The 12652-nt window shown below is 51.1% G+C and overlaps 1 protein-coding gene across 2 annotated transcripts; it reads right to left on the bottom strand.

Annotated features, from left to right (window-relative positions):
- Window positions 1-681: 681 nt before the first annotated feature.
- LOC132782060 (transcription factor AP-4) lies at window positions 682-11140 on the bottom strand. 2 transcript variants are annotated; one of them, XM_060786717.2, is made up of 7 exons: window positions 10764-11140; window positions 6256-6421; window positions 4035-4133; window positions 3774-3944; window positions 3443-3580; window positions 3146-3298; window positions 682-1830 (listed from the first exon to the last, which is right to left on the bottom strand). In XM_060786717.2, the coding sequence occupies exons 1-7, from the start codon at window positions 10880-10882 to the stop codon at window positions 1600-1602; spliced, it is 1077 nt and encodes a 358-aa protein (XP_060642700.2). In that variant the 5' UTR covers window positions 10883-11140; the 3' UTR covers window positions 682-1599. The 2 variants fall into 2 exon arrangements, with proteins under 2 accessions (XP_060642700.2, XP_060642701.2); XM_060786718.2 differs by having other exon boundaries at window positions 3497-3580.
- Between the last annotated feature and the right edge of the window lie 1512 nt (window positions 11141-12652).

The following is a 12652-nucleotide window of genomic DNA, read 5'->3' as shown; positions in this document are numbered from 1 at the left end:
CTTACTCACCTGAAGCATTGAATGCTTGCTTTTTGTATATGTAAACCACTCTGAGTCCCTCCTACAAATAAGGTATTTTATATTATTATTATTATTATTATTATTATTATTATTATTATTATTATTATGGCGCCAGTGTAGCTGCTTTTGAGAGCCTTCATTCTGGCCTAGAAGGCTTATCTTTTGGCAAGGAGCCCCTAGTGGCGCAATTGGTTAAACCCTTGTGCCGATAGGAATGCTGATCAATGGATCAGCGGTTCGAATCCAGGGAGAACGGGTTGAGCTCCCTCTATTGGCTCCAGCTTCCCATGCAGGGACAGGAGAGAAGCCTCCAATAAGGATGGGAAAACATCAAACACTTGGGTGTCCCCTGGGCAGCATACTTGCAGACGGCCAATTCTTTCACACTAGAAGCAACTTGCAGTTTCTCAAGTCACTCCTGACACAAAATAAATAAAAAATTCAAAAAGAGGAGACTTTTGTAAGCATTGGAGTTCCCTACATGTTGAATCCATCCCGAGACCCTCTGTGGTCCTCACCATTACCCCACTTTGGTCCCAGTTTACAGCTCCTGGGAGAGCAGATCCTTCTGCTGAAGAGCCCTTTATTGCCACCAAACTACAAATCCCAGGATCCCTTCCCTCCTTCCCACCAACAATGACATCCACAAGCCAGAACATCTAAAAAACAAAGTACAAACTTTATTTTGTTTCTTTACAAAAAAGCACATGCTTCATTTTTTCCACTTTTTTAACAAAATATAATAGCATCTCAATGAACATGAAGACCCAAAAAATTGTAAAAAAAAACCCCAAAAGAGATAAAAAATAAAAAAAATAAAGGAAGAGAGAGAATGGAGGAGGAAGAGCCGTGGCTTTGGAGGGTGGGGGTGGGGCTACCGAATGCCCACAGAGGGCCCTATAGTCAACACTGGCCTAGACCACTAGTCAAAAGGGGAGTGGGTGGGGTGGGGGTGGGGAGCGGCCAAAATGAAAAAGGGTGAAGAGTGAATATCACGGGAGGGGGGAGCAATGGTCAGATCCATGGACCGGATTAAGTGCTTCATAAATCAGAAATTAAGAAATGCTAAAAAAAGGAAACCACCAACCCATGGAGAAGAAACGAAAGAGAGGGCAGTACCCCCTCCCCTCGAAGTGGGGAAAAGGCCCCTGACCCTGCAGTGACCCCTGAGAATTGGGGGGTGGGGGTTTAGGATTGGCAGGGCATAGCCGAGCCCCCATCTCAGAGTTCAGGGTCCCCCCCATTGGCCCCTTAATGCCACCTCCAAGGGCCATCTTGACCCCTGAGGAGAGCGACAGAGAGCAGAGGGGGAAAGGCCATGTTTATGGGACACAAACCCATAGAGGAAGATCAGTGCTGAGTCCCGAGGGACCAAGGCCACCCACCGCCCTCCAGGGAGGGGCCCTGAGAAGCCGACCCTTTCTTCTCCCTCTGGCCTTTCTGTGAGCCGAATTGAGGGGAGCCTTCCTCCTGCAGGCCCCCTCCCTTTACAGTATTGAAAAGGTCATAAAAGAGACCTGAATTGCCACGGTGTTTTGTAAAAATGTGACGCCCCCCCTCCTCCCGCGTCCAGTGGGGTCAGGGCCTCCTCTCGGGGGCCTTGCTGTGCTCCATGGCCTCCTCCTCCTCTTCCTCCTCCTCGGTGTCTTCCTCCTCCGCTGCCACTTCCGAGTCAGAGGCCGTGTCTGAAAGGGAAGGGTCCAAGCCAGACCGGGCCACGATTACGGCCCTCCGCCGGCGCCGCTCTTCCTCTTCCTCCTCCTCCCCCAGAAGAGGCTTCTCCTGCGTCCCCTCGATGTGCTGGATGGCCTGTAAGAAGGGAAGGGGAGGGCAAGGTGGCATGAGACCCCTGCTCACCAATGGGGCGGTCACCACCATCTGAGGAGTGGACTGCCCTCTGAAAGGGTCCAAGGCCAGAGCACCCAGACCAAGCACCCACATTTGAGGTTCTGTGGGACTCCCTTGCTTTTCTACTGAGTAGCCAATGTGGACTGCCGCCTCAATACAGGGGACAATTTGTGAAATAATAGTAACAATAATAATAATTTATTTCTCATTCACCTCTTCTCATGGCTTGAGATGAGTCACAGCAGTCAAAACACATAAGAACTATACCCTTACTAAAACAGTGCCACTGGCCTCCGACAAGCTTCCAAGCCAATTCAAGGTACAGGTTATTATCTACAAAGCCCTATACTCTTTGGGTCCAACCTATTTTTGAGACCGCATCTCTTTCTATGAACCGGTGCGGGCTTTGAGAACGGCAGGGGAGGCCCTTCTCTCGGTCCCACCTCCATCTCAAGCACAGTTGGTGGGGAGAGAGAGGGCCTTCATTGTAGTGGCATCCCGGCTCTGGAATACCCTCCCAAAAGAGTTTAGGTTAGCCCCTGTCCTTGAAACTTTACGATCCAGCCTACAAACATCAACTTTTAAGCAGGCTTTTGGGCTCAAGCTGAAATGGGCTTACGTGAGGTTAACACTCTGGCACTTTAGTTGTGAATTGATGGCAGCTAGTTTTAACTACAGATGGTCTGCGTTTTTAAAATTGTGTTATTGTATTTTTATATGTGTTGATAGTGGATTTAAAAATTTTTTTGTGATATTGTTTTAGACTCATGTACCGTTTATGTTACGCTGCACCTTGGAGTGTCTTGTAAGCCGCCCCGAGTCCCTTTTGGGACTATAAATTTAGTTTATATATATTATTTATAAGCATAGCAAAAATTCTATGAACACATATTAAAATGTAGTTCTATAAAATATACATATTAAAACATATTTCTAAATATTGCATTATAAATACACAGGACAGAGATTAAAACACAGGATATGAGTTTAAACTGGCTGGATAGGACAAGAGGTTTGGGGGAAGTAATTACTTGATCCCCCCCCCCCCCCCCCAAATATATCACAATGGGAATTTTTGCCTTGGAGCAGTCCGGATGCTGTCTTGACACCCCCTGTCCAAAAGGGGGCATCGGTGAACCTTCCTGACAGAGCCAGGGCCCAGTGAGGTTAATTGTCCCTAGGAGGGCTCACTGGCACCTGGCCAAAGTTTTTCTTCGCAGTACCCTTCCCTCTGTGCCCTCTGGGGCCATTGCACGCCCTGTCCCCTTGGGCTCACCTGCACGATGGTGTCTAGGTTCTGTCGGGAGGTGGAAACCGCGTTGATGACGGAGGAGGGGCCCATGGTGACCACTGTCACATGGTGCGATGGTGGGGGCACAATCACAGAGGGATGGTGGGTGGGTGCCGGGGGGCTCTGTCCCGGAAAGAGCTGTTGGGGAGCAGATAGGGTCAAAATGAAGTCAGGAATCTCTCCACAAGTAGTGCTGGAGGGGCCCTCCTGCATGGGAGTCCCCTCCTTCCCTACCCTCTTGGCCTGTGCCATCTGCAAAGGTGCCGCCCTTTAGGGGCTCACCTGTCCGTGGCTCTGATGATGCCGCTCAAACTTCTCCTGGTGCAGCAGCCTCACCTGCTCCTGCTGCTGCTGCAGCTGCACTTGTTGGGCGATCACCTTAAGCTTCTCTGGGTACATGTGGGCCTCCAGGGAACGCACCTGGCAAGGGAGGGGGAGCATAGGGGTCAGCAGGAGCCATGGGGAAGGAGTTAAATACTTGTATCACGCTCTTCCATTGCAGGAGGGCTCACAAAGGGAAATCGGAAGTGTACCCTCTGTACTGGAAGTTTGTTTTAGGGGTCCCCTAATCCCCAACTCCCTCCTGCCCCCCGAGGCACCTTCCGGCACTCACCTGCTCCTCCAGCATCATGCGGACGGAACGCTCTTTGTCCAGCTGCTGCCGGAGCTCTATCATCTCCCGGCGCAGGTCCTCGGCCTTCTCATCCTCCCAGATGTCCGGGGAGCCGATGCCCTCGTCCTTGTCCTCCGCTCGTCGCCGCTTCGGTGAGGAGCCACTGAATTCCTGCCGACAAGGAGACAAGGAAAGTGGGGGTCAGACAAGGGGGAGGTCAAAGAGGAGGTGGCAACTGGGCTGCCCATTCTTGTGCCTCACCTGGATGAACCTCTTGAGCTGTGCATTCTGCTGCAGCAGCCGTGTCTTCTCCTGCTCCAAAGAGAAGATGTACTCGGCGGTTTGCTGGAGGATGGCTGCCTGCGGAGAGAGCGAGAAGAGGCACAGAGGAGTCAAGAAGAGCAATAATGAACTCAAGGGGAAGGAGGCAGGCTGAAAGGCCAAGCAATCTCATTACGGATCCCATCCATAGATTCAGCAGAAGTAGAGGAAGAAAGCAATCCTCACCCGATCCCTGGGTACAAGGAGGCAAAGCCTATTGTCCCTTTGGTCCCCTGGGCAAGAAAGGAGACACGCTGAGAGCACTAAGCTCCGGGAATGGATCAATGCCTCAAGGTAGCAGCAATAGGCTCCAGCCTGGCCTCTCAGCAGAACTCCAAATGACCAATGGGCTGTTGTAATTTGGACACACAAATAGCCATGATGAACTCAAGAGGAAGGAGGCAGGCTAAAAGGGCAAGCAATCTCATTACGGATCCCATCCACAGATTCAGCAGAAGTCCACACTTCTAGGCAGAGAGTTCCACAGCTGAACCACTGTCCAGGGCTCAAGAGTTAGAACAGACGCAACCTCACAATCCATGCCATACAAAAGTTGTAGACATTCAGTGGAATGAAAAGCACAGCCCTTAAAAGCGGGAGCCCTTTCAAGTGACAATGGCTGTGATGGGCTCGTGAGTCAGGCTGGACTTCTACTGATGACAATGAAGGTCATGGTGGCAGCTAAAATAAATCAATGAGATTTGGGACTGCATAAGTAGGAGTATCATGGCTGGATCCAGGGAAGTCATCCTACCCCTCTATTCTGCCTTGCTCAGACCACACCTGGAATTCACACTGTGTCCAATTCTGGGCACCACAATTGAAAGGAGATGTTGACAAGCTGAAATGTGTCCAGAGGGCAACTAAAAGGATCAAGCATCTGGGGAGCAAGTCCTATGAAGAGCAGCTTAAAGAGCTGGGCATCTTTAGCCTGCAGAAGAGAAGGCTGAGAGGAGACATGATGAGGGCCATGGATCAATATGTGAGGGGAAGTGACAGGGAGGAGGGAGCAAGCTTGTTTTCTGCTGCCCTGGAGACTAGGATGCAATGGAACAATGGCTTCAAACTACAGGAAAGAAAGGAGATTCCATCTGAACATGAGGAAGAACTTCCTAACTGTGAGAGCTCTTCAGCAATGGAACTCTCTGCCTCAGAGTGTGGTGGAGGCTCCTTCTTTGGAGGCTTTTAAACAGAGGCTGGATGGCCATCTGTCAGGGGTGCTTTGAATGCAATTTTGCTTCTTGGCAGAATGGGGTTGGACTGGATGGCCCACCAGGTCTTTTCCAACTCTAGGATTCTATGAAGGCGCTAACCCTCCTATACAAAACTGGCTGAGTTTTAACACAGAGGCAGAGAAACACTTTCTCTTTCAGCCAAAGTCCAGCATTTTGTGCTCCGAAAACGTTTTGGGAAATGTTTGCCACAAAGACCAAACATGCCGCAATCTTTTGTGGTGCAGGAGAAAAAGTCTGCGGAGTTTTCTCTCTGATTCTCAACACAAAAGACTTATCATTTCTGTTGGCCACAATTCCAGCAGCCGAGAAACCAATCAAAGGTGTAAAAATTTCCAACTTTCCTCCATTGATAATATACTTTTATCTCCTCCACAAAACCTAGGGTTTTGCACTAGACACCTTAAATTGCATAGCCGTAAAATCTAAACAACTAAATACGCAGTCCCCGAATAAAACTCAAGAGATGTTTACTTGTTGTTGGTTTTGATCCGATACACCTGCTTGCCTTTGCAAACTCAGGAAAGCCTGCACCTGCCGACTGTACAAAGTCCACCTTAAGCCCGGAAAGGAAACCCTGGATTATTGGATTCCCCATAAAAGAGAACAAAACAATCCCGCCACTCTTTTCGCTTCTGCGGAAGGGCAAGACGCGGTCTGAGGGACCCTCGACTGCGGGCAAAGTTCACATTTTGCATGAGGGACACTGGTTTCGTTTTTGCACAAAGGATGGGCAGAGAGCCCTTGCCCACTGGAATAAACTGGTACTCAAGGCCCTTCACCAGTTACAACCAACTTCAACATTATGATAGAATCAGCTAAACTAAATGTGTGCAACAGTCGCCAACTAATTGCAAACTTGAGGAAGGGGCCTGGGCTTCCTGCTTGGGGCCTCAATGCCAATGCCAATGCCCCCGATGCCTGCTAACCTTGCTGAGCTTCTCCCCGTCCGTGTGTGGGATGAGGGTCTTCAAGGACTGGAAGCCCGCGTTGATGCTTTGCATGCGTCGGCGCTCATTGCTGTTGGCGATCTCTCTCCGGATGCGCCGCTCCTGGTCCCGCTGCGTCTCAGGGGTCAGGGGCAGGTTGGCCAGGCTGTGGGGGACAGAGGGGAGGTCATGGGGCATGGCCCAGCTGGGAACCCAACAGGCCTGCTCCTGGCAACCTAGAGATGCCAAAGCGGAGAGAGAGAGGGAAGCAGAACTCTTCCATGCAATTCTGATATTCATTTTCCCAGTGACCTCCCCCACCCAAAAAAACCCACCTCTTTGTGCTGCAATGTGGAATGTAAAGGGCAAACTATCAACCTCTAGAGCAGGCATGGGCTGGAGAGGATGGCCTTTGGGAGCCCCTTCCAACTCTAGGAGTCTAGAACAGGCATGGGCAAACTTTGGCCTCCAGGTGTTTTGGAGTTCATCTCTTACAATTCCTAACACTGAAGTGGCTGAGGGGGAAAAGGAAAGAGCCTGTGGGTGTTAGGAATGGTGGGAGTTGAAGTCCAAAACACCGGGAGGGAGGGCCAAGGTTTGCACATGCCTGGCCTAGACCTATCGCTTTAACATCGGAACCTTGGCAGCCCCAGCCTCTCATCCCGGGTCAGGAAAAGGGAAGCCAAGGCTGCCAGCCCCCCATTTTAGCCCCCAAAGCCCCACTGGGCCTCACATGAAAAAGAGCAGTTTCTCCTAACCTTTGGTCCTTCAGGTGTTTTGTTTATTTGAGTATTTACTGTACTTATACCTCATGCTTCTAACCCCCGAAGAGGGACTCAGGGGGGCTTACAAACTATGGCAATAATTCAATGCCAGATTCAGACAATAACAGCAAACACATTTTAAAACTGTATAAACATATACATGTCCATTACCAATACTCTGTCAGATGATGAAAAACGTATCAAAGGACTAACACCAACTTAACTTTATAAACATTAAAACAATTGCTTTTGCATTTCTTATACAGGTTCTGTCATATTTATGGGTCATATTAATCCCCAAAAGCTTACTTAAATAGCCAAGTCTTGAGATTTTTCTTGACCTTAAGAGTGAGGGGGCTGTTCTGATGTCACTGGGGAGAAAGTTCCACAGCCGTAGGGACACTACCGAGAGAGCCCTGTCTCTTGTCCCCGCCAATTGCACCTGCGATGGGGGTGGGACCAAGAGCAGAGCCTCCCCCAGATCTTAACAATCGCACCGGATCATAAAGGGAGATACGTTTGAACAAGTAAGCTGGGCCAGTACCATTTAGGGATTTATAGGCTAAAGCCAGCACTCTCAATTGTGCTTGGAAGCAAATTGGCAGCTAGTGGAGCTGACGAAACATGGAGAGTTGTGTGCTCCCTGTACACTGCTCCGGTGAGGAGCACCTGTTGGACTACTTGAGGCTTCCAGTCTTCAGAGGCAACCCCACGTAGAATGTGTTGCAGTAGTCTATACAAGATGTAGCTAGCGCATGGACCACCGTGGCCAAGCCTGGCCTCTCAAGGTACGTTCGCAACGGGTGCACAAGTTTTAATTTTGCGAAGGCTTCCCTAGCTACCGCCGAGACCTGGGGTTCCAGACTCAGCTATGAGTCCAGGATCACTCCCAAGCTGTGAACCTGTGCCTTCAGGTGGAGTACAACTCCATCCAGAACAGGCTGTAAACCCTATGCTCTCTTCAACCTTGCGACTGACCAGGAGTGCCTCTGTCTTGTCTGGATTCAGTTTCAACTTGTTTGCCTTCATCCAGACCATCACAGCTGGCAAGCACCAATTCAGGACCTGAACAGCCTCCTTAGTAGCAGGTGGAAAGAGTGATAGAGCTGGATGTCATCTGCGTACAATTGCACCGAACTCCAAAACTCCAGATGATCTCTCCCAACGGCTTCATGTAGATGTTACAACAACATGAGGGACAACACTGATCCCTGCGGGACCCCAAAACAGCTGGAGGGCCAGAGTTTGAGGATTCCCAGTCTACAGTATCGAAGGCACTGAAAAGTCCAGGAGAACCAACAGGGACACAACCCCCCTGTCCACTTCCCAGCATAGATCATCCACAAAGGAGACCATGGCTGTCTCAGTTCCATGGCCAGGCCTAAATCCAGACTGCAATGGATCAAGATAATGGATGGTCCTTCTAATCTAGGATTCTATCATTCTAGAACAAGCATGGGCAAACTTGGGCCTTCCTTCCAGGTGTTTTGGACTTCAACTCCCACCATTCTTAACAACTCCAGGCCTCTTCTTTTTCTCCCTCAGCCACTTAAGCTGAGGGGGTAGGAGGACCCAAGTTGGCCCATGCATGAGCTATCTCGACCTACTAATTTGGGGGAAAAGGAAAAGACCTGAGGCTGTTAGGAGTCGTGGGAGTTGCAGTCCAAAACACCGAGAGAGGGCCCAAGTTGGTCCAGGCATGCGCTATCCCGATCTACTAATTTGGGGGAAAAGGAAGGGGCCTGAGGCTGTTAGGAATGGTGGGAGTTGCGGTCCAAAACACCTGGAGGGAGGGCCTAAGTTGGCACACGCATGAGCTATCTCGACGTACTAATTTGGGGGGAAAGAAAGGGGCTGAGGCTGTTAGAAATGGTGGGGGTTGCAGTCCAAAACACCTGGAGTTGGCCCATGCATGAGCTATCTCGACCTACTAATTTGGGGGAAAAGGAAAGCGCCTGAGGCAGTTAGGAATAGAGGGAGTTGCAGTCCAAAGCACCTGGAGGGAGGGCCCAAGTTGGCCCATACAGGAGCTATCTCGACCTATTAATTTGGGGGAAAATGAAAGTGCCTGAGGCAGTTAGGAATAGAGGGAGTTGCAGTCCAAAGCACCTGGAGAGAGGGCCCAAGTTGGCCCATGCAGGAGCTATCTCGACCTATTAATTTGGGGGAAAATGAAAGTGCCTGAGGCAGTTAGGAATAGAGGGAGTTGCAGTCCAAAACACCTAGAGAGAGGGCCCAAGTTGGCCCATGCAGGAGCTATCTCGACCTATTAATTTGGGGGAAAATGAAAGTGCCTGAGGCAGTTAGGAATAGAGGGAGTTGCAGTCCAAAACACCTGGAGAGAGGGCCCAAGTTGGCCCATGCAGGAGCTAGCTCGACCTATTAATTTGGGGGAAAATGAAAGTGCCTGAGGCAGTTAGGAATAGAGGGAGTTGCAGTCCAAAGCACCTGGAGGGAGGGCCCAAGTTGGCCCATGCAGGAGCTATCTCGACCTATTAATTTGGGGGAAAATGAAAGTGCCTGAGGCAGTTAGGAATAGTGGGAGTTGCAGTCCAAAACACCTGGAGAGAGGGCCCAAGCTGGCCCATGCATGAACTATCTCGACCTACTAAAGAAAGGGGCTGAGGCTGTTAGGAATGGTGGGAGTTGCAGTCCAAAACACCTGGAGAGAGGGCCCAAGCTGGCCCATGAATGAGCTATCTCGACCTACTAATTTGGGGGGAAAGAAAGGGGCTGAGGCTGTTAGGAATGGTGGGAGTTGCAGTCCAAAACACCTGGAGAGAGGGCCCAAGTTGGCCCATGCATGAGCTACCTCGACCTGAGGCTGTTAGGAATGGTTGGAGTTGCAGTCCAAAACACCTAAAGAGAGGGCCCAAGCATGAGCTATCTTGACCTACTAATTTTGGGGGAAAGGAAAGGACCTGAGGCTGTTAGGAATGGTGGGAGTTGCAGTCCAAAACACCTGGAGAGAGGGCCCAAGCTGGCCCATGCATGAGCTATCTCGACCTACTAATTTGGGGGGAAAGAAAGGGGCTGAGGCTGTTAGGAATGGTGGGAGTTGCAGTCCAAAACACCTGGAGAGAGGGCCCAAGTTGGCCCATGCATGAGCTACCTCGACCTGAGGCTGTTAGGAATGGTTGGAGTTGCAGTCCAAAACACCTGGAGAGAGGGCTCAAGCTGGCCCAGGCATGAACTATCTCGACCTACTAATTTGGGAGGAAAGGAAAGGACCTGAGGCTGTTAGGAATGGTGGGAGTTGCAGTCCAAAACACCCAGAGGGGCGGAAGTCCCAAGCTGGCCCATGGGCGCCCCCCAGGAAGGCCTGTCTCCCAGCGCCACGTGCGGCTCCTCCTCCTCCTCCTCCACTACGGCGGCTGACAAAGGCGGGCGAGGGCGCAACTACAAGTCCCGGCTTCCCTTGCGGCCCAAGCCCCGCCCCCTCCCTCCCTCCCTCGGAGGCTGCAGAGTCACCGCCAGGCCGCGAGGAAGGCGAGGAGTCAACACGCGGGAGGCAGCAGAAAGAAAGAGAGGGAGGGAAAGGGAAAGCGAGAGGGAAGAGGCAAGCGCGTGGCCGCCTTGTGCTCCTGACCGCCCGCCCCTCTCCTTCCTTCTCTCCCTCCCTCCTTGAGAAGCGCAGCAACCGCGTGGCCCTGCCTGCTGGTGTCCCCTTCCCCTCCTCCGCCGACAGGGGGCCTCCCTCCCTCTCCCCCCTCCTCCTCCTCCTCCCTTTGGAGACAGACTCACCTGCAGAGCCCCCCGATGACCTCCTTCTCGGACTTCCGGAAGGGCTGGTGCTGTTGCTGCTGCAGCGCCGGAGGAGGAGGAGGAGGCACCTTGGGCGCGGGGACCACGAAGTACTCCATCGGAAGGGGGAAGGGAGGGAGGGAAGGAGGGAGGGAGGGGGTGCCTTCCTCTTCGGCCTCCCCCTCCTCGGCCGCGGATCCGCGCGTGTTTCTCTGGAGGGGGGAAGAGGAGGAGGAGAAGGGGGGGGAAGAAAGAAGCGTGCGCGCGCGCCTGTGTGTGTAAAAGCGTGCCTCTGTGTGTGTGTGTGTGTGTGTGCCGTGTGCGCGCGCGCCTCCCTCCTCCTCCTCCTCCGGCTGCTGCTGCTCAAGGCGGGAAACAGCTGGTGAGGGGCGGGGCCTCGGCGCAGGCAGGGAGGCGGTCCTTACGAGGCCACGCCCCTCTTTCCTTTCGCCCGCCATGTAAACAAAGGAGCCCGCTTCCGAAGTGACTTGTTTCCCATATTCGCGAGATTCCATGGCCACATATTTAATTGTGCTGCTTGCAATTTTGTGGGAGGCTTTGAGTCTTCATTCTGCGAGAGAGAGAAAAAGGATTATTGTTATTATTAAATGTATTTATTATTGTATTGTCGAAGGCAGTGGAACTCTCTGCCCCAGAGTGTGGTGGAGGCGCCTTCTTTGGTGGGGACGAGGGACAGGGCCTTCTCTGTGGTGGCCCCCCGACTCTGGAACTCTCTCCCCAAGGACATCAGACAAACCCCAACGCAGCCTGAAGACCTGGCTGTTCCAGTGTGCCTTTCCAGAATAGGAAACTCCTGGCATCAAGTCCTAAATGCACTTTGTTAGAGATTCAGGATTATTTGCACATTGCACCTACCTTCAAATACCTCTACATATCACTTGTCAAGTCTTGTTGTTGTTCATTCCTTCAGTCGTCTCCGACTCTTCGTGACCTCATGGACCAGCCCACGCCAGAGCTCCCTGTCGGCCGTCACCACCCCCAGCTCCTTCAAGGTCAGTCCAGTCACTTCAAGGATGCCATCCATCCATCTTGCCCTTGGTCGGCCCCTCTTCCTTTTGCCTTCCACTTTCCCCAGCATCATTGTCTTCTCTAGGCTTTGCTGTCTCCTTATGATTATTATTATTATTATTATTATTAAACTTTATTTGTACCCCACTAGCATCTCCCGAAGGATTTGATGCGGCTTACACAGGCCGAGGCCTCAACACACAACACAATACAATCTAAGCAAATCAAACAATTAAAAACAGAATAAAGCAAAATAAACAACAGGCACAATACACTAAACACAATAAAACTGGGCCGGGCCAGAGCAATGGGTACAAGATTAAAAGTGCTGTGGCCAAAGGACTTCAACTTTGTCTCTAGTCTCCTTCCCTCCAATGAGCAGTTGGGCTTTATTTCCTGGAGGATGGACTGGCTGGATCTTCTCGCAGTCCAAGGCACTCTCAGCACTTTCCTCCAGCACCACAGTTCAAAAGCATCGATCTTCCTTCGCTCAGCCTTCCCTAAGATCCAGCTCTCACCTCCGTAGGTGCCTACAGGGAATACCATGGCTTTGACTAGGCAATGGATCTTTGTTGCCAGTCTGATGTCTCTACTCTTTACTATTTTATCGAGACTGGACATTGCTCTCCTCCCAAGAAGGAAGCGTATTCTGATTTCCTGGCCACAGTCTGCATCTGCAGTAATCTTTGTATCTAGAAATACAAAGTCTGTCACGGTCTCCACATTTTCTCCCTCTATTTCCCAGTTGTCAATCATTCTTGTTGCCATAATCTTGGTTTTTTTGATGTTTTATTAGGTGCAACCCAGCTTTCTTCTTTCACCTTGATTAGAAGGCCAAGTCTAGCACTTTTAAATTTTGT

Source organism: Anolis sagrei, chromosome Y, assembly GCF_037176765.1.
Source record: "Anolis sagrei isolate rAnoSag1 chromosome Y, rAnoSag1.mat, whole genome shotgun sequence".
NCBI classification, from domain to species: Eukaryota; Metazoa; Chordata; class Lepidosauria; order Squamata; family Dactyloidae; genus Anolis; species Anolis sagrei.
The sequence above is the reverse complement of the archived record's forward strand: the minus strand, read 5'-3'. Positions and strand labels throughout refer to the sequence as shown.

Excerpts from the sequence above, each read along its gene's own strand:
- LOC132782060 (XM_060786717.2), bottom strand. The coding sequence starts at position 10,882 with ATGGAGTACTTCGTGGTCCCCGCGCCCAAGGTGCCTCCTCCTCCTCCT. Across the intron at positions 4,134-6,255 it reads ACGGGGAGAAGCTCAGCAAG|GCAGCCATCCTCCAGCAAAC; the intron begins GTTAGCAGGCAT and ends CTCTCTCCGCAG. Across the intron at positions 3,945-4,034 it reads AGCTCAAGAGGTTCATCCAG|GAATTCAGTGGCTCCTCACC; the intron begins GTGAGGCACAAG and ends CCTTGTCGGCAG.